This window comes from Cajanus cajan, chromosome 8 (assembly GCF_000230855.2).
Source record: "Cajanus cajan strain Asha chromosome 8, NIPB_CcT2T_4, whole genome shotgun sequence".
In the NCBI taxonomy this organism is placed as follows: Eukaryota; Viridiplantae; Streptophyta; class Magnoliopsida; order Fabales; family Fabaceae; genus Cajanus; species Cajanus cajan.
In genome coordinates, this window is record NC_138524.1 from 33,149,801 (window position 1) to 33,174,104 (window position 24,304).

Genomic DNA, 24,304 nt, shown 5'->3' on the forward strand with positions numbered 1-24,304 from the left:
CTAACATGGGGGAAAATGTTATGGAAAAATATTCTAAGCCCTAACCTATGATTGTAATATCCCTTACCAATCGACATTTAATGCTTATTGGCATATTAGCTTAACACATTCACACTTAATAATAGTGTTGAGCTTCAATCCATGATATTAAAAACTAAGAGCTTAACTAACAAAAGTGTTGACCAAGTCACGCTTTGCACACCTAAATATGTTTTATATATGGAATATCCTAATAAAATCCATTGTGTCCTAATAATCTAGTCACATTTTATGTCAAACCCTACCTCTTTATAAATGATCGTCTTTAGGTATTCTCATGTTCATGTTCTCTACTTTTACCATACTGTTAATATGTTGGAATACTTCATCACTTAGGTGTTAGAGTAATTAAGGTGGCCAAATAGAAGACATGATGAAAAAAGCACACATTAAAAAATAAACAAAGGCCAAATGGATCACATGGTTCTATGGGTTAGAGCCAACCATGGGCATTAATTTTAATATTCTGACTTCAAGCTAAGTTGAAGATGTTCTGGTCAAGGTTGGGCTAAAAATGCTTTACCTAGGGAAAAGTTGAATATGTTCCTAAGATCAAGTTTGAGATGTTTTTGGCTAAGGCTGATTTAAAGATACAATGGATGAGCCTAACCTAAAGATACCATGGCTAAGGCTGAGTTGAAGATGCCATGGTCAAGTTCGAGCCAAATATTTTGTGGCCAAAGTCAAGCTCAAGATGTCCTAGTTGAGGACAAGTTGGAGATGTCATGGTAAAACTCGAGTTGAAGTTACTTTGGTCAAGGTTGAGCTAAAGATGCCCTACTTGAAACCTAGCTAAAATGGCTTAGAGCAAGGTCAAGTTGAAGATTTCTTGATCAAGGTTGCATTGGCTTGTAGACCCCTAAAATTGTCCGGGTCGGAAATAAGACTCGAAGACTCTCAAAGATCAAAGGAAAGTCAGCCAGAAGGACTCCCAGAAGACCATAGGATGACTATCTGTAGGTTTAGAGGTCTTAGAGTAGCCAAAAATAAGAAAGTGGGAGGTTTGGAGCTCAATACGGCCTCCTTGGAGTTCAGTACGGCCGTACTGCACATTTTGTACTACAATACGGCCGTACTGAAACCAATACAGCCGTATTGAAGTTTCTGTATTTCAATACGGCCGTACTGAATTCAATACGGCCGTATTGAAGTACAAAAACTCAATACGGGCCGTATTGAACCCAGGGGCCGTACTGCGCCTCATCCCTATAAATAGGACGTCATTTGGACGTCATTCCACACTTTTCCAGCTATTCTGGACCCCCTGGCTGAGTATTCTTGGGTTTTTGAGCAGTGCTCTGCCCTAGAAATCTCTCTGAAAGCCAATCCGACGAAGTTCTTGAATCATAAGCCATTTGCTTGAGATTCGAACGAGTCGAAGGGAAATCTATTTGATTTCCATAGTAAAAATTTTATTTTAGGGAAAGGAGAAAGCGAGCGTGTAGTGGGAAGGAGCGCCAAAAAGCCTCCTAGTTCTTTTAAATATATAAAAGCACGCTTCAAGAGGTTTTCTTCCAAAACTCGTCTTTTATTGCTTTCTTTATCGCTTTCTGATTGTTGCATTGCATGTTTAAAGCTTTCATCATGTAGATAATTCACTTAATATCGTTCTAATAAATAGGGGTAATTTAATAATTTTAAGCTATTATTCATGAAATAATCTGTCATAGGGAACCCGAAAGGGGCGTTGTGGGGTGCTAACACCTTCCCCGCACGTAACCGACTCCCTTACCCAACTCTGGTTGTAATGGCCTAAGTTGATTTGCGAAATCAATTGCCTTAACTCTTTTTCCAATGTTTTGAGTAAAACATTGGTGGCGACTCCAAGAACCCTTTTTGCGAAAACTACTAATCCATGGAGGGTCCCGCTTGGGATTAACATGGATTGGTGAATCATTTAATAAAATTGTTAGTTCGATAAGGTCTCAGTTTGAGAATAAGTCGTTCTAACAATCCATCATTTTTCAAACTCTTAAAAAGAGTCCGACCATCGTCGCGAATGCCAAGGTCCGTTTCGGCGGGTGGCGACAGATGGCGACTCCACTGGGGAAGCCTCGAGAGTCAGTCCCATTTAGTGATGGATTGTTTCTAAAAATAATAGTTTAAAATTACTTCATTACCCCTTTACTTGTATAATAACATGTTTTATCTATTTGGCTTTAATAACTGTTGTATGTTTAAATTTCCGCAATTGTTTGAAATATAAACTGCACACAAACCTTTGCACACAACAGTTCCCTCTATACCCGGGGGCATGAGTGGAAAGCCATAGGGAGTGGATGTTAGTACGGCCGGTTGTCGAATGGGTCTATAGGTGCCCGTAGACCGTTGTCGGAAAACATCACTCAAGGTGATAACCATGAACTCGAGTCCGACAGTGCGTTGGAACTTTCCATCGACTTACGACGAGAAGAATTGGGTCCCTATAATGGGGGCACCTTGGGGGCCTCAGACCGGTGAGAACAGTTAGAACCACCTTGAATATGCACTTTTCTGCAGGATACCCCTACCTCGTGATTCGCTCGTGACTGTTCGTGGATAAGTGAATTGTTTGTGCATTGTTTATGTGACATTGTTTGAGCATACATTGCATTATTTAAACATACAACATTCCTTTTTAAAATAAGAATAAATAGGAATAAGAATCTTCCGTTACATGGTGTTAACATCTACCTTCATCACATTCATATAGGTAGTTTCCCTTTTCACCCAAAAAATACAAAAAAATATATACCCAAAAAAATAATAAAGAAAAATATTTACCCAAAACCAAGCAATATCATGCATCATCTTAGGGACATCCCGAAAACATGATAATGCTTAGTTCAATAAAACACAATGCATGCATATTCAACCACCATCATCTCATATCATGCATTCTTATCAAAGATCATGGAGGGATCTAGGTTTTCATTTCATACATCCCTCCTAATAAATCATTAATAAACATTAATAAAAAGAAAGAATTAAATCGATGCGTATGTTCAAAGAATGGATCGCACGCTGTTCGTTATCAAGTGTAAGCCAACAACCGCGCCAAGCGAACACACGTCAACTCCGTTGTTGGTAATCAAGACGAATAAAGGGGAAGGTCCGATACCATTAAGGATCACTGCTCCAAGACCTTTTCCCTACGAATCGAATAAGGCTGTGCCATGGATATACGACATCCATTCTTCTGCCGACAGCGATATCTCTAACATCGCTGGACTTGGGGGCATGACTAGGAGTGGCAGGATCTACACTCCCGAAGATCTTCATGACAAAGCTCCCAAGAATAAAGGGAAAGAAAAAGAAGAAAAAACCGAGAAAAATAAAGAATCCGAGGAGGAGACTGATGAGCTGTTAAAATATATCCGACAGAGCGAGTAGTCCATCATGGATCAACTTCATAAGACGCCAGCAAAGATTACTCTGTTGTCGTTGATCCTATGCTCCGAACCGCATCGACAAGCTCTGTTGAAAGTCTTGAACGAGGCATACGTGTCGCACACTATCTCCCAAGACAAGTTTGAGGGGATTGTTAGTCACATCACGGCTAATGATCACCTCACTTTCACCGATGAAGAAATCCCCGCTGGGGGACCGAATCACAACAAGCCCTTGCACATCTCTGTAAAGTGCAAGGAGTATCACATCGCTAAAGTCTTGGTGGATAATGGATCTTCCTTGAATGTGATGCCAAAAAGAACATTTGATCAAGTGGCAATCAAGGGAATCCAAATGCGCCCGAGCAACATGATCGTTCGAGCTTTCGACGGTTCTAAAAGAGAAGTGGTGGGAGAAGTCAATCTCCCAATCCAAATTGGACCCACCATCTTCAACGTCGAATTTCAAGTGATGGATATTACTCCCGCATACAGCTGTCTCCTCGGCCGACCTTGGATTCATGATGCGAAAGCTGTTCCCTCTACGCTCCACCAGAAAGTCAAATTCATTGTGGGTGACAAGCTGGTGACTGTACAAGCTGAAGACGATATACTCATCAGCAAGCCATCCACCATACCTTACGTGGATGCAGCGGAGGAAGCTCTAGAAACCGCCTTCCAAGCATTGGAAATTGCCAATGTTGAAACGTTTCCCTGAGAAATGAAGAAGGTAGCCTCCATGCTCACCAAGAACGGATACTTGCCAGGACAAGGACTTGGCAAGGATTCCCAAGGAATTCCCGAGCTACCCATTATCAAGGATAATCCGGGGAAACAAGGGTTAGGATACGACCCTAATAAAGATCAAAGGACGAAGAGGAACCAAGATCCTTCTCGACGTTCTTTAAGCCAGATCTTTAGGAAGGCCGGTTCACAAGCGTTAAGGCCGTTCGTCGTCATCAAGTGCTCTTCTCCTTCCGATAGGGATGTATAGACCTGATGACTGTTAGAGATTACTCCTCGGGGACAGCCCGACCCCCGAGCCTCGATAGGGCACATGTTTCCACTATGATTATAATAAAATCATTCTTTATTATTTCTTATTGCTTCTTTTCTTGCTTGCAATAAAATTCTATACCACATTATTTTAACCCTGTTTGAATAAACATGAATGAGGTTAAAATCGTCTTAAATAAACCCGCATCATTTTTATGTGGAAGTGTGTGTGACAACTTGGAGCACCTTCCCTTGGCCTCGACAAATGCCATCATGGATAAAAAAGGAAATCCTAAAAACAAAAAGCTCGGCAGGAAACCCAAAAAAGGGGGCTGCGCAAAAATAAGAGCAAATAACCCGCTAGGAATCCCACAAAAGGGTGACCTAGGCAAAAGTTAGGGTTGCAAAAAAAAACAAAGGTCCGCTGAGACGCCACAAAAGGGTGTTTTAGGCAAGAAAATAAGGACAATCAAAAAAGCAAAAGAAATCCATGATGGTACCATGAGCCGAATTCAAAGAAAGGTTCAAGGGAACCTATCTAAGTTGTCAAAATCACAATGTCAATAACAAGATTTTCTTAACTTCATAAGTGTTTAATCAAACAAGCCTAAACACATAAGCCTACCTTGGCCAGCCATTCTTACAAAAACCATTTTTGAAAAATAAATCCCCTCTAAAACACAAACTTCAGAACAAAAATATCTTTCCTTTCTTTTCTCTCTTGTCCCAAATGATTTTAGGATAATCTAGTGGAAACATGGAGATATAGTGGTCAATAGGAGGGTTGACACGTCTTCTAAAGGAAGGGGAGGATCATTGGGTTGATGACGCCCATCTCAATATAACACGCATCATTCCTCGGTTACAGAAATCGGCAACGCACAGCCCGTCTAGAGGAATGGCAAGATCCAAACAAAGAAACGCATCGGTTAATTCTTTTGAAAAAATAAATCAAATAGAATTAGGTGCATCATACCGCATACATGCATACAGATGATAGGTGTACTGGAAGATCACTTATTCTCTGTTTATCCAAAAAAAAAAAACAAAAAAAAAAAAACAAAAAAACAAAAAAAAAAACAAAAAAACAAAAAAATAAACTTCAGAAAAAACAATGCGCCCGTACCATGTTCAGTACACCCGCACTGAAATTAGGGTTACGAACAAATTTTCAACTCAATACGGGCGTACTGAAATGGATACGGCCGTATTGGCCATAAAGAAATTTTCAAAGACCTCATCATGAGGCAATCGCATAAAATAGAAAAAATAGGAAAAATTGCTTGTGTATGACAGCAGAAAAATCGACGAAAAAGGCAAAAATACAGAAAAAGTCAAAATTCGACAAAAAAGGCAAAGATCCCACATCATACAGAATAACTGAGCCTGGAGAGGCTTGCCGAAATAATACTCCCACAGAATAATTGAGCCTGGAGAGGCTTGCGGAAATAATACTCCCTCATTGTACAGAATAACCGAGCCTGGAAAGGCTTGCCGAAATAATACTCCCCAATTGTACAGAATAACTGAGCCTGGAGAGGCTTGCCGAAATAATACTCCCACAGAATAATTGAGCCTGGAGAGGCTTGCCGAAATAATACTCTCTCAGAATAACTGAGCCTGGAGAGGCTTGCCGAAATAATACTCTCTCAGAATAATTGAGCCTGGAGAGGCTTGCCGAAATAATACTCTCTCAGAATAATTGAGCCTGGAGAGGCTTGCTGAAATAATACTCTCTCAGAATAATTGAGCCTGGAGAGGCTTGCCGAAATAATACTCCCCAATTGTATAGAATAACTGAGCCTGGAGAGGCTTGCCGAAATAATACTCCCCAAGGGACGTCTCAGCTTGCGCTCTTGGGCTGAACAGAAAATACAGCATTGCACAAAATAATTGAGCCTGGAGAGGCTTGCCGAAATAATACTCTCTCAGAATAATTGAGCCTGAAGAGGCTTGCTGAAATAATACTCTCTCAGAATAATTAAGCCTGGAGAGGCTTGCCGAAATAATACTCCCCAGATATATCTCAGCTTCCACGCTCGGACCAAATTCCCCAGTGAAAGCTATCAAAGCAAGATCAGCAAAATTCCCCAAGGGAGGCTTGATCATCCAAGCAGAATATCTAAGTCGAAAGGACTTTGACTTCCTCAGTGGAAGATAGCTTTCCAACTCGAGCGACGAGTGAAGCTAAGCCTGAAGAGGCTTTCTAAATAATACTCTGGGATACATAAGATCTTCAATCCCCATTCGCCTACTCAGGGGCACCCTTTCAAAAAGAGAAAAAAATCAAAAACATCAATAACCATTCCCCAAGCGGAATCCGGCACTCAGCCGAACACCGAACATCAAAAGATCATTCGCCTACTCAGAGGCACCCCTTCAAAAAGAGAAAAAATCAAAAATATCAATAACCATTCCCCAAGCGGAATCCGGCACTCAGCCGAACACTGAACATCAAGATCATTCGCCTACTCAGAGGCACTCCTTCAAAAAAAGAGAAAATCAAAAAAGATCAATAATCATTCCCCAAGCGGAATTCGGCATCGAGCCAAACATCAAGCGTCAAGATGATCTGCCTAACAGAAGAGGCTAATCACAACAAAACGACAAAATCCCCTAGCGGATGATAGCCTACACAGAGGCAACAAGATCAGAAAACCAAAAAAGAGTCACCTGAATAAGGATAACCGGGATACTCCACCAACGTCGAAAGGACGTCAGCCAATCATAAGGCATCGCTCACCTTAGGAAGAGCATCTTTGTGTCTGCATCCCCACGGAATCAGAATTTCCCAGTGGGCACCAACTACGCAATGGAAAGTTGGGACACAAGAACCTATGAGTAACTGCATATCCCCTAGACGGATCCCTGCGTTATCCAGCCCTCAGTGGCACAAAAATCAAAAAACAACCGTCGAAGCAGCATCGTGGACTGTGGAGACAAAATCATCACAACAGAATCCCCCAGTGGATAACAGCCTACACAGAGGCAATAAAACCAGAAAATCAAAAAGAGTCACCCGAATAAGGACAACCGGGATACTCCACTTACGTCAAAAGGACGTCAGCCAAACATAAGGCATCGCTCAACTCAGAGAGAGAGCATCTGTGTCTACACCCCAAGGAGTCAGAAATTCCCCATGGGTACCAACTAAGCAATGCAAGTTGGGGCACAAAAACCTATGAATGACTGCACATCCCCTAGACGGATCCCTGCGTTATCCAGCCCTCAGCGGCACAAAATCAGAAAAACAAACCGTCGAAGCAGCATTGTGGACTGTGGAGACAAACTTATCTCAAAACCCTGGAGAGGGCAAACTCAGCTGCCCATGTTGAGAGGCAAAACCCTGGAGAGGGCAAACTCAGCTGCCCATGTTGAGAGGCAAAACCCTGGAGAGGGCAAGACTCACGCTAGCCTGGAGAGGCGACGACTAATACTCACCCTGGAGAGGGCAAGACCCACGCTAGCCTGGAGAGGCGACGACTAATACTCACCCTGGAGAGGGCAAGACTCACGCTAGCCTGGAGAGGCGACGACTAATACTCACCCTGGAGAGGGCAAGACTCACGCTAGCCTGGAGAGGCGACGACTAATACTCACCCTGGAGAGGGCAAGACTCACGCTAGCCTGGAGAGGCGACGACTAATACTCACCCTGGAGAGGGCAAGACTCACGCTAGCCTGGAGAGGCGACGACTAATACTCACCCTGGAGAGGGCAAGACTCACGCTAGCCTGGAGAGGCGACGACTAATACTCAACCTGGAGAGGCTACTCAACAATTTTCCACCGGAAGACACTACAAGTCAGAAGGATGGCCTATTCCCCGGACAGTTGGGTCAACTCCTTTACTTGTCAACCGGTACACCAAAAAACCGTTTGACTAAGTAAAGGGGGGGCAGCTGTAGACCCCTAAAATTGTCCGGGTCGGAAATAAGACTCGAAGACTCTCAAAGATCAAAGGAAAGTCAGCCAGAAGGACTCCTAGAAGACCATAGGATGACTATCTGTAGGTTTAGAGGTCTTAGAGTAGCCAAAAATAAGAAAGTGGGAGGTTTGGAGCTCAATACGGCCTCCTTGGAGTTCAGTACGGCCGTACTGCACATTTTGTACTACAATACGGCCGTACTGAAACCAATACGGCCGTATTGAAGTTTCTGTATTTCAATACGGCCGTACTGAATTCAATACGGCCGTATTGAAGTACAAAAACTCAATACGGGCCGTATTGAACCCAGGGGCCGTACTGTGCCTCATCCCTATAAATAGGACGTCATTTGGATGTCATTCCACACTTTTCCAGCTATTCTGGACCCCCTGGCTGAGTATTCTTGGGTTTTTGAGCAGTGCTCTGCCCTAGAAATCTCTCTGAAAGCCAATCCGACGAAGTTCTTGAATCATAAGCCATTTGCTTGAGATTCGAACGAGTCGAAGGGAAATCTATTTGATTTCCATAGTAAAAATTTTATTTTAGGGAAAGGAGAAAGCGAGCGTGTAGTGGGAAGGAGCGCCAAAAAGCCTCCTAGTTCTTTTAAATATATAAAAGCACGCTTCAAGAGGTTTTCTTCAAAAACTCGTCTTTTATTGCTTTCTTTATCGCTTTCTGATTGTTGCATTGCATGTTTAAAGCTTTCATCATGTAGATAATTCACTTAATATCGTTCTAATAAATAGGGGTAATTTAATAATTTTAAGCTATTATTCATGAAATAATCTGTCATAGGGAACCCGAAAGGGGCGTTGTGGGGTGCTAACACCTTCCCCGCACGTAACCGACTCCCTTACCCAACTCTGGTTGTAATGGCCTAAGTTGATTTGCGAAATCAATTGCCTTAACTCTTTTTCCAATGTTTTGAGTAAAACATTGGTGGCGACTCCAAGAACCCTTTTTGCGAAAACTACTAATCCATGGAGGGTCCCGCTTGGGATTAACATGGATTGGTGAATCATTTAATAAAATTGTTAGTTCGATAAGGTCTCAGTTTGAGAATAAGTCGTTCTAACAATCCATCATTTTTCAAACTCTTAAAAAGAGTCCGACCATCGTCGCGAATGCCAAGGTCCGTTTCGGCGGGTGGCGACATGGCTAAGGTTGAGTTTTAGGTACTCTAGTTGTGGTGGAGCTAAAAATGTCCTAAGGTCAAGCTAAAGTTGCCCTAAGGTTGATATAAATATACCATGATTAAAGCCTAGATGAACTCTACTTAGGCCAAGATGAATATTCCTTGGATAGGGCTAGGGTCAAGATGATTAGGAAGAGGTTGAGCTAAAGATACTCTGGTTAAAGCCACGATGAAAAAACTTTGGTTGGGACCAACCTTAATTTACTCTAACCAAGTTGAAATTACTTTGGTTGAGGTAGAGATGAAGATACTCTAATAGAGATCAAGCTAAATATAAAATGGCCGAGGTTGGGTTAAAGCTACTTTAGACAAGGCTGAATTTAAAATACACTAGGTAAGATTGAAATGAAGATACTCTAATTGAGGTTAAGGTGAAGATACTCTAGATAAGATTAAGTTGAAGATACTTTAGGCAAATTTGAGTCAAAATTACTTTAGTCAAGGTCAAGTTGAAAGTAGTTTGAGCAATACTGATTAGAAATTACTTTGAGATCAAGTTGAAAATATTTTTGTGGCTAGTTGAGGAAATTTTTTTTTTAAAACAATGATAACATGTTGGCTAGCCCTCTTTAACCATGACTCTACCTCCTTACTAAGTAGGCTATTTGAAAAGGAAGCTTTGAAGCCCATTCACTAAGAATGTGTTTAATAAGACATTAAAAGTGATTATAAGCTAGCTTGACCAAAAATAGTTGGTTTGCTTTACTATCTTTGTAGCCTTTTAGTTTATTTTCATAAGTTACTTCAAATAGTTTATAAAAATAAGCTATATACACTACTATTTTTTTTTCATTTTTAGTCTCATTGATTTATTTTATATCTTTTTCTACACCCATGAGAATAAGGTGTTGAACGTTGATGCCATATGCCAAGCGGGTGGTATTTGGTGCCTCTGGAAAGAGGATTTCTAGGACTCCCAATTCATTTCTTCTTCTCTCCAAACATTTCACCTCAGTTTCTTTTAAGAAAAAAAAGCCTTGGTTATTTACAGCTATTTATGGTTGACTTCAAGGAAACTTGAGGAGGGACTTGTGGGTAAAGATCACTAATATTGCCATGTCTGTTGGGGACAAGGCCTAAATTGTGGAAGGGGATTTCAACTCCTTTTATCTTCGCCCATGAAAAGAATGGGGAGTTGCTACTAGGTTAACAATTGACTCTGTTACCTTTAATGAGACTATCCATAATTGCCACTTTTTTATGCAGGTTTTGAGGGGTTCCCTTTCACTTGGAGCAATGGTGACTTGCTTAAGAGGTTGAATCGAGCCATTATAAATCAAGACTAGTGTATCCCTTTCCCAAAAGCCTCGATTTTTCATCTATCCCTCTTTTCTTCTAATCATCGTTCATTGCTTATTAGCTTTAAGTCCTTCACCAATCCAAATAAAGTTAGAAGACCTTTTAGATTCAAGGCGGTGTGGATTTCTCATAGGGGCTTCCATGATTTTGTCTGACATAGTTAGGATAATTTGAGCCCTTGGCAACACAATCTCTTCACCTTCACTAAGAAGCTCAAACCCTGGAATAGGAACATTTTTGGACTTATTTCTACCTAGAAAAAATCTTTGTTAAGGAGACTAGATGGTATTAGTAGAAATTTATAAATTTCTCCTAACCTATTCTTGTTTAATTTTTAGGCTGATTCGTTGACCGAGCTTGAAGAAATGCTTTTTCGTGAGGAGATCCTTTGGCTCCAGATGTCTAGATGCATATGGTTTCAATTTGGTGACCATAATACAAAGTTTTTCACGTTTTTACCATCATTCGTTAAAGAAGGAATTTTAAGTCAAAAGATGATCCCCTAAATTTAGAATTTTAATACTAACAAATAAAGCATTTTTATATACAAGAAACATCTACGAAAATGTCTTTTGAAACATATCTTTGAAAGGCTTATTAGATGAAATGTAAGACACAGATCATCTGTAAGATGAAAATCATGTATAAGACGATTATTAATCAAATAAAGCATATAGTTTGTCTCATATACATTAAATATTTATCATTTATTGAGATTAATGACAAAGTTTGCTTTGAATGTTTCATTCCTTAACAGGTTAAATCAAAAGATTGTCTCAAAACTCACAAATTTGTTAAAGATAAGAACCATGTTTTTCACCAGAACCAAATCCCTAAAATCACGAAGAAAAATAGATAAGTCACTATTATAGTTGCTCTATGCTGACATTGCTTCTACAGGCTCCGTTTGGTATGAAAAGTTGACAAGTAGCCTCCTTGATTAAATAAGAGATACTATTTTGTGAAATGCATTTAATGCTTATATTAAATGTGTCAAATGGTTGTCTACCACCACAAGGGAAGATGATGAAGACAAACAAAGCAAACTTGTGAGCTGGACTCAAAATGTTGCAACGGTCATCTTCTCTAGGCTACTATATAAGAAGATTCATAAAGAAGTAAAAAAAATTCACAAGAAAGACATTAATTGTAATTGATAGATATACATTTGTAAAAAAATACTCTCTAAAAATCTATTTTTTCTTGTATACATTCATTGCTATGTAATTGGTTGTATAATGTCTAAGTGAGACGAACACAACATTTGAGTAATCTTTATAACTATTGCTATAAGGTTGAGCCAAGAGAGGCTTGTTTGTAAAAAAAAAAAAAAAAGTACTTGGTTGTTGAGTCTAAAGAGACTTATCTGTAAAAAAAAAGTACTTGGTTGTTGAGTCTAAAGAGACTTATCTGTAAAAAAAAATACTTGTTTTGGGCCCAAAGAGGCTTGTCTATAAAAGAATACTTGTTTTGAGCCTAGAGAGACTTATTTGTAAAAGAATACTTGGTTGTTAAGCTTGGAGAGGCTTGTTGTTGAAAGAATATTTGAATAGTTACTTGAAAAGACAAGTCAAAGAATACTTAAGGTTGAGCCATAAGTGACTTGTCAAAAGAATACTTGTACCTTTGTTTAAAGATAGTAAAAATTGATCTGGTTGGATTGAGAACTGCACATAGTCTCAATGGTTGAGGCAAACTAGTATAAAAATACTCAACGTTTCATCTGAATGCTCTTGTGCTTCATTTGACTAGCATTACTCTTTCACTACAGAAAATATGCAAGTTTTTGGTATATATTATTCAACCCTCCTTCTAGTATTTATCTTTTCTCTACAAGGAATTTCTATGAATGCCTCTAGTACCTTTTGTGTTTGTAATTGCTTCCTCTTTTAACATATGAGGAAGTCCAAGGCTTGGGTATGGAGATTTCTTACTCTTAGATTAAACAAGCTCTCTTCGACATAGGTGGTCTTAAAACCCCTGGGGAAGATGGTTTTCAATCACTTTTCTACAAGAGCCAATGGGAGTTTGTGGTTAAATCTCTTCATGATCTGATATGGTGTATGTTTACCAATCTAGACAATGTGGTGGATATTAATAGCACCCTTGTTGTCTTAGTCCCCAAAGAGGAAAATGCTTTTAAATTATCTCAATTTCCCCCATTGGTCTCTACAATCTTTCCTACAAAATTCTCACAAATATTTTAGTTAGGGGATTTAGAGGCATTATGGGAAACTTAGTCAACCCTCTTCAACGTAGTTTTGTTCCAAATAAGCAAAGTTGTGATAACATCATCATTCCCAAGATACCTTCCACTCCATGAAAACCAAGAAAGGAAAGAAGGATTTGATAGCTATCATGTTGGACTTGGAAAAAACTTATGAAAAACTTGATTGGGGTTTCATCAAGGAAACTCTTTAGGATTTTGATATTCCTTCTCATGTGAAAATCTTATATGGCAGTGTATTTCTTCATCTACTTTACAGTTCTCTGTAATGGAGAAGCTCTTCAATTCTTTAATCCCTCTAAAGGAATCCCCCAAGGGGATCCTATCTTCCCTTATCTCTTTATGATCTTATTTCTGGAAAGACTCTGTTAGCTCATTGAGTTGGCTGTTAACATGGGCCACTAGATGCCTATCTCTTTGTCTAAACGTGGTCCAAAGCTCGCACACTTGGCATTCGCGGATGACATTATTTTGTATGCGGAAGCCAACATGGATCGCTACTGTTATCCGAGATTGCCTTAATCATTTTTGTCGCTCTTTTGGAAAAAATATCAATTGTGTTAAGACTAAAATTTTCTTCTCCAAAAATGTTAATTGGCAGGTGAGGGAAGAAGTGAGTTCCAAACTTGGTTTTGGAAGAACAAAGGACTTAGGGAAATACCTCAGTGTGAAAATCCACCATAAAAAAGGATACTAATTAAGAGCTCTTTTAAGAATGTTCTAGATAAAGTAGCTATGAGACTTTCTGCTTGGAAATCTCGTATCTTATTCTTCGTTGTAGAGCAACCTTTATTAAATCTTTTTTCTCTACCATCCCTTCTTATGCAATGCAATTTGATAGATTGCCTCGGTCAATCTGTGATGCTATTGACAAGACCATACGTGGTTTTCTTTGGGGTGACCATGTAGGAATGTAAAAGATTCATACAGAATTGATTGGCACTCTATTATCTGTAGAATTAAAAAAACTGATAGAGGAGAAGGTGAAATTTCTCTATTTTTATTTCACTATATAATCAAACAATACAATGATATATATATAGACTAATATTTATCCTTCAGAAGCTCAAAAAGCTTAAAATTCTATTAACAGCCTACAATCAAAACCCATTATTGCTAATAACTATTGACTCTTGACCTTTTATTTGAACCAAATAAGAAACTGCTAAATTAAAACCATTAAAAACTGACATTTAAGTTTATTTCAACAAAACTCCCACGTAAACTTAAATGCTTCTGCCATCCTTCATGCCAATCAATTTCTTGCAGTTGTTGAAAAGTACTGTCGGTCGCGGTTTCGTGAAGATATCTGCGACTTGGTCTCGACTTGCCACGTGCACTAATTCCACATTTCCTTCCTTCACATGATCTCGGATGAAGTGAAAGCGAACATCAATGTGTTTGCTTTTCTCATGATTTACTGGGTTCTTTGTCAATTCAATTGCTGATTTATTGTCAGCTCGTATCACAGTCGCACCAATTTGTTGTTGCTCCAATTTACCCAACAGATTTCTAAGCCATATTGCATGACATACACACCAAGACACTGCCACATATTCAGCTTCACATGTCAAGAGTGTTACGATTGGTTGCTTTTTTAAAAGCCAAGTAAAAGTTGTGTCTCCTATAAAGAACACATATCCCGACGTACTTTTTCGATCGTCTAAGTCTCCACACCAGTCACTGTTAGAATACCCAATCAACTTGTAATCTTCCGCACTTGAATAGAATAAACCGAGTGAAACCGTTCCTTGAATATACCGTAGAATTCGCTTCAATGCCTTCCAATGTGAATAAACAGGCTCCTCCATGAATCGACTTACAATGCCAACACTTAATGAAAGATCTGGTCTTGTGCATGTGAGATAGCGAAGACTTCCCACCAAAATATGATATTTTCTCGCATCGACTCGATCTCCTCCATCAAATTTTGAGAGTTTTGCACCCGGTTCCATTGGTGTTGATACTGGATTGCAATATGTCATCTTGTATTTTTCCAAAATCTCCTTTGCATATGTCTCCTATAACACAAAAATCCCAGTCTCTCCTTGTCTTACCTCTAGACCAAGAAAAAACTTCATCAAACCCAAATATGTCACTCAAATTCCCGTGCCATTGTGCTCTTAAACTCTTGTACCATTTCATCATTGTTCCCCATGAAAATGAGGTCATCAACATAAAGAGCTACAAATAACATATTAACTCCACTCTTTTTCACATAAAGGGCATGTTTATAGGGACATTGTTCAAACTTGTTCTCCTTGAAGTATGTATCAATGCGAGTATTCCATGCCCGCGGTGCTTGCTTCAACCCGTAGAGCACCTTCTTCAATTTCAGCACCTTCTTCTCTTCTCCACTTTTCACATATCCAGGTGGTTGTTCGATGTAGATTTCTTCTTCGAGTACACCATTCAAGAATGTCGTCTTGACATCCATTTGAAATATCGGCCATTTGAGTTGAGCCGCATGTGAAATAAGCAATCGAATTGTCTCCATTCTTGTAACATGAGCAAACACCTCATCATAGTCAATTCCCTCCTTTTACTTGTATCCCTTTGCAACAAGTCGTGCCTTGTACCGTTCTATCTCGCCTTGAGCATTCATCTTTCTCTTAAACACCCACTTCACACCAATGGGTTGACTTCCTTTTGGAAATTCCGCTAACTCCCATGTGTTGTTGCGGTCAATTGCTCTAATCTCCTCGTCCATGGCTATTTTCCACTTCATGTCTTGCACTACCTCTTCAAAACTTCTATTTTTAGAATCAGCCAAGAGACAGACAATGTGTACCTCATTTGTTGAGTCATACAAATCTTGCAAGCTTCACATTTTGGGTTGTTGCGGTTCATTTTCATCATCAATAGTTTCAAGATTTGTTGATTTAATTGTTGGTATAACGGTTGAAGATCCTCCATCTTCGTCGATAACCTCTGTTGAGTTACTCCAATCCCACTTGCTTGCTTCATTAACTCGTACATCACGACTTACCACGACCTTCTTGCTTATTGGGTCTAACAACTTGTATCCTTTTGCTTTCTCGTCATACCCAATAAAAATATACCTTTTGCTTTTGTCTTTGAGCTTCGTTCTTCGCTGATTTGGCACGTGTGCATAGGCCACACTACCAAATACTTTGAGATGAGAAACTGTTGGTTTTTGTCCGCTCCATGCCTCCTGTAGAGTTTGATCATCCAGCTTCGCATGTGGACACCGATTTTGCACATAGATAGCACATTGCACAACTTCCGCCCAAAATTCCTTCAGCATCTTCTTGCTCTTGAGCATTGACCGAACCATATCAAGAACTGTCCGATTCTTCCTCTCGGCCACACCATTTTATTGGGGAGAGTACGGTGCGGTTAGAAATCGCCTTATGCCTTCCTCCTCACAATAATCCATGAAAGCCATTGAAGTATACTAACCACCTCTATCGGATCGTACTGATTTGATGTGTCTACTGGACGCCTTTTCCACCACCACTTTGAACTTTTTGAACACCTCGAAAGCCTCAGATTTTTCCTTCAGAAAATAAACCCAAGTTTTTCGTGAGAAATCATCAACGAAGGAAATGAAATACCTTTTACCGCTAAAAGATTCAAGGGTCATTGATCCACATATGTCGGTATGAATTAATTCGAGAGGTCCCTTAGCACGATATTTTGCCTTCTTTTGAAATGAAGTTCTCGTATGCTTGCTGAGCACACATTCTTCACAAAATTTTCCCTCGTAATTCATGTGCGGTAGCCCGTGCACCATGTTCTTCTTTGCCAACTCGTTTAGACCACCATAATGTAGATGACCAAAACGAAGATGCCACATTGACGCCTTGTCTTCTACGTTGACTCGCAAACACTTTTCTTGAACGTTTCTCAAATTCATCTTATACATGCGATTTCTCCCCATTTCAACTCGAGCGACCAAAACCCCGTGCTTATCTTTCAAGTGTAATTCCCGATCTTTCATAAGTACCGTATAACCTTTCTCCATGAGTTTCCCCATATACTCAAAATGTTTCTCTTGAGATCTGGTACGTAATACACTTCGTGGATTGACCCAACTAAGCCATCCTTTTGTAAATAACAAACCGTACCTTGGCCTTTGACTTCAACCTTCGACGCATCTCCAAACGACACATATCCAGTTTCAACCTTTTTCAATTCTTTGAATAGGTGCTTGTGCCCGCACATATGATTGCTTGCACCCGTGTCAAGGTACCACATCGTGTTGTTGTTACTGTTGACTTCGTTATGTGCCTTCAAGAGAAAAATTTCTTTTGCTTCCTCATCTTCCGTGATTAAATTGGTTGTTTCTTCCACCTTTTTCTTGACTTGGAATTCTTTCGCAAAATGCCCCACCTTGCCACAATTATAACACTTATCGGAATTACAATCCTTTGCATAGTGACCATATTTGCCACACTTGTAACACTCGATGTTGAAATAATTCGTCTGACCGCCTCTACAACGAGCACGTCCTCTTCCATGCCAGTTTTGCTGGTTTGATTGCTCTTTCTCCTCATAATACCCTTCTTGACTACAACCTCTACCACCGCGACCATTTCCTCGACCTCCACGGCCACGCCCTCTACCTCAAATGTTTTGAGAATAGAGTGCCTTTTCGTCTTTGATTGACGCCTTGATTTGGAGTGCTTGCTCAAGTATCTCCTCCTTCTTCTTCTTCTTACGTTGTTCGTGTGCCTCGAGAGATTCGGCGAGCTCGTCGACCGTGATCATTGTTAGGTCCTTTGACTCTTCTATAGCACATATGACATTCTCAAAACTATCGGTTAACGACCTCAAAATCTTCTCCACAACTCGTACATCAGTTAACGTCTCTCCGTTTTGGTTGAGTTGGTTCACCATGGTTTGAAAACGTATGATGTAATCGGAGATCCCTTCTGACTCCTTCATCTTCATGTTCTCCAACTCGCCGCGAAGAGTTTGAAGGCAGACTTGTTTAACCTTCTCAGCTCCTCTGTACACTTTTGCCAAAATATCCCATGCTTCCTTTGAGGTTGACGCACGCGCAATTTTCTCAAAGCCTGACTCATCAACAGCTCGATACAACAGGTACAAAGCCGCCTTATCTTTCGATCGCGTCTCTTTCAACATTTTGTGTTGGGCAGCCGAATATCCCGTGGTAGTTTTTGGTTTTTCGAAACCTTCTTGTACCACCTCCCAAGCATCTTGAGACCCAAGAAGAGCTTTCATTTGGACGCTCCAATTGTCGTAGTTTGTCGCCTTCGTCAGTCGGGGCAGCAGCAGATAATTGGTCACACTTGCCATTAGCTCTTGATACCAATTTGTAGAATTAAAAAAACTGATAAAGAAGGTGAAATTTCTCTATTTTTATTTCACTGTATAATCAAACAATACAATGATATATATATATATATATATATATATATATATATATATATTGATATTTGTCCTTCAGAAGCTCAAAAGCTTAAAATTCTATTAACAGCCTACAATCAAAACCTATTATTGCTAATAACTATTGACTCTTGACCTTTTATTTGAACCAAATAAGAAACTGCTAAATTAAAACCATTAAAAACTGACATTTAAGTTTATTTCAACATTATCCTCCTCGGCCAAGCATTTAAGTGGTTTGGGTATTCATGGTATGCGCCAGGTGAATGAAGCCTACCTTATGAAACTGGCTTGGAAAATTTGTTATGAGAAAGATAAGTTGTGAGTGATGGTTATCCGTGGTAAATATCATTTTGATGATCAGGTTATCCCTGTAACAAACCTTAAAAATCTGGGTTCCAAATGTTGAATTGGTATCTCTCTCATGTTTGGAATCCATTCTTCATACCATGAGGGACTGCCCTTCAACTCTTTGGTCACTTGTGTTATCTAAGCATCATCACAATGACATCATCAATTTCAGGAAACAAAGTCTCCCTCAGTGACTTATAACCAATATTTCCCATTATAGTGGTCATTCGCTTGGTTGGAGTCTTCTCTTTGGTATGATCTTGGACAAAATTTGGCAAAGGAGAAATGATAAAGTTTTCAATGGGAATTTCGATTCCAACATAATTTTGAGATCTATGTTAGAGCTAACCACACAATTAAGGATCTGATGGTCATCCATCGGGAACAAAAGAATAACCATGCATGCTTGTTTCCTAGACAAATCAAACTCTTCACTTGCACTAGTGGAAAAATCAGTTTTAAAATCCGGTTTTTTCTCCCCAATCTGGCTATGTTTCATCTGGGGGGCTTATTAGAGATGAAGATGGGCACTTTCTAATTGTCGTTGCTTGCAATCTAGGGCTTTGCTCCATTGTCAAAGCTTAACTTTGGGCGATCAAACATACCCTCCACATGGCTAGCACTCGTGGCTTTCTTCAAGCTGTGGAGGTGGAATGATCAGATTCTCAAATGGCTATCCATATGTTGCAGCATGTTACTCAGCCCCCATCACCCTTCTTATGGACATCCTTGCTCTCTTATGTACTTTAAGGAAACATAGTCTCTGACATGTTTATAGAGAAGCAAATGTTGTTGTAGATGCTTTGTCTAAAAGTTATTATGCTCCAGCTTCTCAAAAAAACAGTAGAATTATCCTTCGAAAAAAAAAAAAAACCTTTCACAGACTTTAAATTAAATTAATACTTATATTAAAAAAGTGATAGCTGTCAATTTTTTAACGATTGGGAAGATAATTTGGCATTTTGTTTCGAAGCATTTTTCTTTGTCTAATTGGGGAATGTCGTTGCCCGTGAACCAGTACACAACAGTATTTTAAAGTATAAATGTATAATAATGATGAACGAAACTGTATAAACACCTGTTTTTAGCTACAATTTTGCGTATAAGTCAAGCATACTCACATGTTGAGAAGAAACTCACTTTTCTGGGTAGGAAGGGTACCACTGAGTTTGTTGTTTCCAAGAAACCTAAAATTAAGAGTAAATAAAAAATATAGAGTTAATTAGTGAAAAAAAAATTTATATTGACAACCAATTATATCTTTTAATTGTGTTATCTCACTGTTAAAAGTAAATGTGTTTATAGTGACATGACACAATTAAAAAATATAATTGATTGTCAGTGTAAAAGAATTTTACTGACAGTGTATAGGTTATTAACTAAAAAATATATGCTTTAACTTTTTATGCAAACATGTTACTAAATAAATTAAAATTGCTTTAGGAGTGGCATATTACAAGTAAGAAAGTGAACCCAGATTGAAAATTGAGTCCGGAATGTGTCCTGTGATATTATTGAAGCTTAAATCCCTGCAACCAGTTTAAATATATATAATTATCTAGCTTTGCAACTTGAACACAATTAGAAAACTACCAATATAAACAAAGAAATGAAAAATTGGTCAATAATTTTACCTGTTTTAAAAATAAGTTGGAATTAGAATATTTTCGCCACATAAAAATTAAAATTTTGAAAGTACAAAAGACAAAAAAGCTAAACAAGTAATTTTTTCTTTCTTCATTTTGGTTCTAATTAGGGCCCTAATATCTAGAAGTCATTTTTCTCCCACTTTCTGTTGAGATAATTTTCGGTAGGAACACTTATATGAAAAGAAAGTAAGAAACAAAAATAAAATTATTTTTTTCATAAATTAAAATTAACTTAACCAAAAATAAAAAAATTAGAGAATCTAATATGAAAATATTTCTATAAATTAACTATGTGTAAATTAATTTTAACTTATAAAGAAATTTATTTTATTTTCTATTATATTTTCTTTTCCTATAAATGCTTACTCTTTTATTATTAATACGTGCCTGTCTAGTCTAACTGTGATTAAGGTGAGCCAACAGTGAATAAGTAGAATTATAATAAAACTCACCCAGCTTACAATTATTTAAATATATGACAACGTTAGTCACTAGTAATTAATATAAAAACTTTTACACCAGAATATAAATTCATCATTTCCAAATTTGTTACTTTGTAGGAAATATTATTTTATTTTACTAGATAGCTGATATGCCTGTAAAGTGTATATATAGCAGTGATACTCACAACTGGGTTAAATCTTGCAAATGTCCGATAAACGATGGCATTGAATCAGAAATATTATTATTCCTCAGTTCTCTGCAACAATAGGAACCAAATTGTTACATTGCATTTGAACAAATAGCATGCAAGGAATTTTATCTACTAGGCATCGTGTCATTTGGGAGACTTAATTAATTGTGTACTTACAAAATATTCAAAGACTTCAAATTCCTCAAAAATGCCAGCTTTGAAGAGCTCCCATTTAATAAACAGCTTATTCTCCTTCATAAATATATTAAATATGATGCACTTAGTTTTCATGAATTATTAAAAGCTAGCTTATACACAACTAATTAGAGATAGTACTCACAACTCTATCAAAGAAGTCAAATTGGAAAATGACAACGGTATTGGGCCTTCAAAAGAATTACCCTGGAATCTCCTACGAAGAAATGCACAATTTATTATAAATTGTGAGCACACACTACTATAACAAAATATATAAGAAATTCTTTAACACGTATATAATTAATTTCACATTTAGTTGATTAATTATAGTTTTAACTTTTGAATGTTTTTCCCAATAAATATTGCATTATTATTTAAGTTTTCCTACCTATTTTTCTTGTTTTTGTTTATGTATATTTTAAAGAGAAAATTACACTCTTTCCTCATATAATATATACGAAAATTATGCACTTCTCCCCTTGTGCTGCCCGAGTCTAAGGCAGTTCGTGTAGGCCAAGCTAATTAAGGCCCATAGACGAACTGTGCTATGCCCAAGATTCATCAGGACGAGTTGTACAATTAGGTTAGATGGATCAAGCATGACGATAATTCATCTGAAACTGTTTTTAACTATATTATCAAGTATGTAGATATGGTCACAAATGTTATGGCATGCCACTTCCCCCTACTAGCTCAGATTTATATGATATATAAAACCACCAAATGCCCTATAGAGGGGGTACGACAGGACAACCTATCCAAATGAACACCTCGTTGTCTTCACAACACAAATGCACCTTTATATTCACCACAATATAGTCATGTGTAGAGTCTTCCCAACCTCCTAAAAAGAACCAAAAATAAAAATATGGTATACTCAACTCAACCGTAGATTTATCCCCAACAATGCCAATTTAAAACACTCATTAAAAGATGGATATGCAAATAGTCGACCGCATAAAATAAACCTCAACAGTGGCGTTGCTAAGTTTAGGCAAGGGGACGCTGAACCCCTTCGAGCAATCATAGAAAGATTCTCCAGTATGGCAATCAAGATACGCAACGTCCACCCAGTCATCACCCTTAATGCCATGTTGGAAGAGCTCAGAACGAGCTCAAAACTTGGGCAACTAGTTTCATTGAAGAGCATGAAGTAAATCAATGTAAGACCCAAACCAATTCTACCAACACCCGGGGGGACTATTCTAACCTTGATAGGTTAAAACCACATAATGACAACAAGTTTAAAAGGAGCAAGCCCCCTCAAGGGTTGAGGTAGTATAACTCTTACACCCATCTTAATGCTCTTTAATCAAATGTTTTCTTCCAAGAAGCCCTAAATGTAGAAATCCTCATCTTGCCTTCATCAGGACAAAGGCATGAAGGTGCCAATAGGGGCAACCATTGTCATTATCACCGTAATGTCGATCATATAATTAAGGAGTGTTGGGCACTGTGTGATAAAATTAAGGACCTACTACGAGTTGGACACCTGGGTCGGTATGTCCAACAAAACAATAATCAAGGAAATAATAAAGGAAGCAAGAGTAGGTTAGACTTGAAGGTAGAAGGCTCAAGTTCATGATTGAGCTTTGAATTATCTTTTAGTTCATTTCTTTAACTTGTAAATATATATTTTTTTATTTTGACCTTGTATTTTGGGTCAAGTAATATAGAATGTTATTTCAATGTATTTTTATCTTTGGGTGTAATTAGTAGAATATATAAGAGTGTAATTAGTAAGTAGCACATGTAATTAAATGGGTCTGTTAGTGGGTGGCCCCTACTCTGATGAGTGAGATGTCCACATGGGTGTTCCTTGCACCTTGCGTAGGCTACACACTCTATTTAGTCACATGCACCACTCACTAACTAGTCACACCAATCACACTTCACACATAGCAAGCTCTTATAGGCTATTTTAGATCTAGAGCACATGGAACATGGCCATTGGAGGCTTTAGGTGATGGAATCATGCCTATAGGTTAAATCCAACAAGATTCAAGAAGAGTGAGTTAGGTTTGAAGGAAACAAAGGTCCAAGTTCATGTTAAGCTCTAGATTATTTTTTATTATCCATTTCTTCTTCTCTATAAATATTTTCTTTTATTTTTGACCTTGTATTTTTAGGTCAAATACATTAGAAATTTATTTCCTTGTAACTTTTTCCTTTAGGTGTGTATTTAGTAGTTTAGGGGAAAAATGTGTTTATTGGGTTTGTTTGGGCCAAGAGAAAGTAGGGAGTCTTTTCCCACTAGTTGGACGTCCATTTATGGTCCATATACTCTCTCATTGACTTCACACATCACCCACCAAATCACATGTTTCACTCATTAGTCACATCTTTTGCATGCTAACTTTTACACCCTCTATCTTACTAACTCACCCACATCACACCTCTTACACCATACCATGTAGTGAATTCTCATTTTTTCTTTTACATCTAGTAAGGACATCCATTTTAGAAGAGAAGTTAAAATTTGAATTTCAAATTTTAACTAGAGTTAGTTAGCTTAAATATTGGTTAGCTTAAGTTTGGTTAGCTTAACTTTCACCACAAGCTATCAAACTCTATATATACATGTAATCTATCGTTTGGACGTTACTTTTGAATGATATGAGTTTGAGATTGAATTTTCTCTATCTTTCAAGAGTCTTGAGAGTTTCTCTCTTTAAATGAAACTTCATTTGAATCTCTTATCAAGGATCCTTTCCTTGTGGTGAGAAACCTTCTTCGTCATCTTCTCTTTGGAAAAGTTACTTCCATTCCTTCATTTTTCCACCATTTTCAAGTTTCTTCTCTTTCAAAGGACCTTATGGATAAAGATCAAGGGAGTAGGAAGAAGCTAGAGGAAACAGTAGCCATCTTTAAAGCTAACTCCATTTTTGGTATCTAAAGCATGGTCATCTTCATGAGGTTGTAAAAGTTACTTGTCTTTGGTTCTAATATTTTATTCTTCTTCATGAAAATATTTACATGTCTTGTTGAGTTTTTGTTGTGGTAGATCTAGTATTTATATGCTAAATCATGGATCTACTTTTATGTC

The 24,304-nt window shown here is 38.3% G+C and overlaps 1 protein-coding gene across 4 annotated transcripts in view; it reads right to left on the reverse strand.

The window, feature by feature from the left end:
- Positions 1-24,304, reverse strand: part of LOC109788185 (putative LRR receptor-like serine/threonine-protein kinase At1g56140) — a 91,905-nt gene that overhangs the window by 28,876 nt on the left and 38,725 nt on the right. For all 4 annotated transcript variants that reach the window (XM_083062392.1, XM_083062391.1, XM_083062393.1 and 1 more), the window contains 5 exons: positions 21,401-21,472; positions 21,238-21,312; positions 21,055-21,126; positions 20,235-20,306; positions 19,899-19,964 (listed from right to left, as the gene is read on the reverse strand). In XM_083062392.1, coding sequence (XP_082918518.1) covers positions 19,899-19,964; positions 20,235-20,306; positions 21,055-21,126; positions 21,238-21,312; positions 21,401-21,472 — 357 coding nt within the window. The remainder of the gene's footprint in view (positions 1-19,898; positions 19,965-20,234; positions 20,307-21,054; positions 21,127-21,237; positions 21,313-21,400; positions 21,473-24,304) is intronic.